The sequence below is a fragment of the Procambarus clarkii genome, chromosome 34, assembly GCF_040958095.1.
Source record: "Procambarus clarkii isolate CNS0578487 chromosome 34, FALCON_Pclarkii_2.0, whole genome shotgun sequence".
NCBI lineage: Eukaryota > Metazoa > Arthropoda > Malacostraca > Decapoda > Cambaridae > Procambarus > Procambarus clarkii.
In genome coordinates this window covers 24,867,733-24,869,726 of record NC_091183.1, presented here as the reverse complement: position 1 = coordinate 24,869,726, position 1,994 = coordinate 24,867,733, and the positions used below count along the sequence as shown (strand labels likewise).

Here is a 1,994-nt window from a genome sequence, read left to right as displayed (position 1 = left end):
GTGTAATCGACACCAGTGGTCTCAAAGGGACGAAGGTGGACTACTCTCTCCTTAAGGAGTGGTGGAGGTCCTGAGTAAGGACCCAGGATCCTTATGTGTATAATATATATATATATATATATATATATATATATATATATATATATATATATATATATATATATATATATATATATATATATATATATAACAAAGCCAACAGGCCCTAAACACCTAACCTAACCTACGCCTAACTATCCAAATAAGTTTAATACATAATATTAATTTCCGAAAACAAACCTATTTGTAATACACAATACGTTAATAGTATATCATTCGTTCGAGCGTCGAGCCTCCTGCAGATTACACAAGACTTAATAAGTGATTTGATAGTTTGACGACCTTGGGGAAGCCAATATTTCTGTCTAAGATCGGTGAGGGGTGTCTAACATTCCACCATGTAAAGTGCCATGTTGATGGTTATGTAAAACTAGAGTTTTGTGATAATGTGGTGACGTGGTAAAAGTATTGGATTTTTAGTATCCAAGTCAATTTCTGCATGTAGCAGACGTTCTCCACACCTCAATATATTGTGGGTATTGGCATCATACCAGATGCCTGGATACTTAGTTAATTTGTCTGGAAGATTCTCATATTCACTTCCATAAGTCTCTTGTTGTGCACGTTTGATCCAATAGATGATAGGACTGGGAAATCTATGCCTGATTCCTATCTTATCAAGAAAATCAAATACATGTGCAGTTACTCTTAGTAACTTACTCAAATTAGAATAATTGTGAGGATTGATAGCTAGGGTCTGACTAGGTTCGGAATCTGCCATGGGTGTAGTGATATTGGTCACTATGACTTGTGGCTTCTGTTTGGGCCACTGACCACTAACAAGCCACGAAGCCATTAAACCACATCTGAGACTTGATCAGCTGTTTTAATGATAAACCTCTTGAAAGGTAATCGGCTGGATTGTCCTTGGTAGGAACATGACTAAGTTTATATCCAGCAGATAATTCATGTATTTCCCTAACACGGTTACTGACGTAGGGAGTTTTGTTGTTATTGTTTCTTACCCATTGTAAGACTGCCTCATTGTCTGACCACACTACGATCTCACCAAAGTGAATATCATTGAGTGTCTTGATCAGGCAATGAGCCAATCTTACTCCCACTAGCAATGCAGTCAACTCCATTTGGGGTAAGGATCTCATCTTGATTAGAGCAACTCTTGCTTTTGATGTGAGCAAAAATGATTGTGTGTTATTAATTAAGCAAGCTGCAGCGCCGTACGCTTTACCAGAGGCATTGCAGAAGACGTACAAATTGGTGGGTAAGTTTTGTCCTTAGGCATTACGAGGAAATTTCAAAACACCTAATTGATTGAAATCCGTTGTGAGTGTTTGCCATTTATTTATTTATTTATTTATATACAAGAATGTACATTGGGTTTGTGAGAATATATAGCATGATAATTTACAATCTTGTAAAGCCACTAGTACGTGCAGCGTTTCGGGCAGGTCCTTAATCTAACAGGAAATTTTAAGTAGGTAAATTCTAGAGGAATTAATAAAATGATAACATATATTGCAAGAAAGGAAAAAAATGTGAGATGAAAAAAATGAGCATATATAATTGTTATATTAAAGCTCTGATTGATTGCACTGACAGCTTGATTGGTAATTTAAACGAAGATTAATACGCACCATACAGCAAATTGAAAGCACATATAAAAAGACAGCAATGATCACAATGGTAAAGTTGTTTGGATTGGGTACATGAAGATTGGGAGATTGGGTAGCACTAGATACAGTGCAGTGTTAAAGCAACAAGGTAGAAAACTATGAAGATGAAATTAGGTACTTTTTAGTTTTGTTTTTGAATGACGCAAAAGTTGGACAGCTTTTCAATTCATTAGGGAGTGAGTTCCATAGACTAGGTCCCTTTATTTGTGTGAGTTTTTTTTCTTTGACAGGTTATCAAAAGAATTAAGTCCTATTGATGTT

General features: G+C 35.8%; 1 protein-coding gene across 1 annotated transcript; it reads right to left on the bottom strand.

The window, feature by feature from the left end:
• Positions 1-875: 875 nt before the first annotated feature.
• On the bottom strand, positions 876-1,202 carry LOC138371032 (uncharacterized). Its single transcript, XM_069335674.1, has one exon. It carries the CDS (start codon positions 1,200-1,202, stop codon positions 876-878), a length of 327 nt encoding a protein of 108 aa, XP_069191775.1.
• Positions 1,203-1,994: the final 792 nt, after the last annotated feature.

Bases quoted from the DNA above. Each gene is read 5' to 3' on its own strand.
- LOC138371032 (XM_069335674.1), bottom strand. From the start codon at position 1,202: ATGAGATCCTTACCCCAAATGGAGTTGACTGCATTGCTAGTGGGAGTA.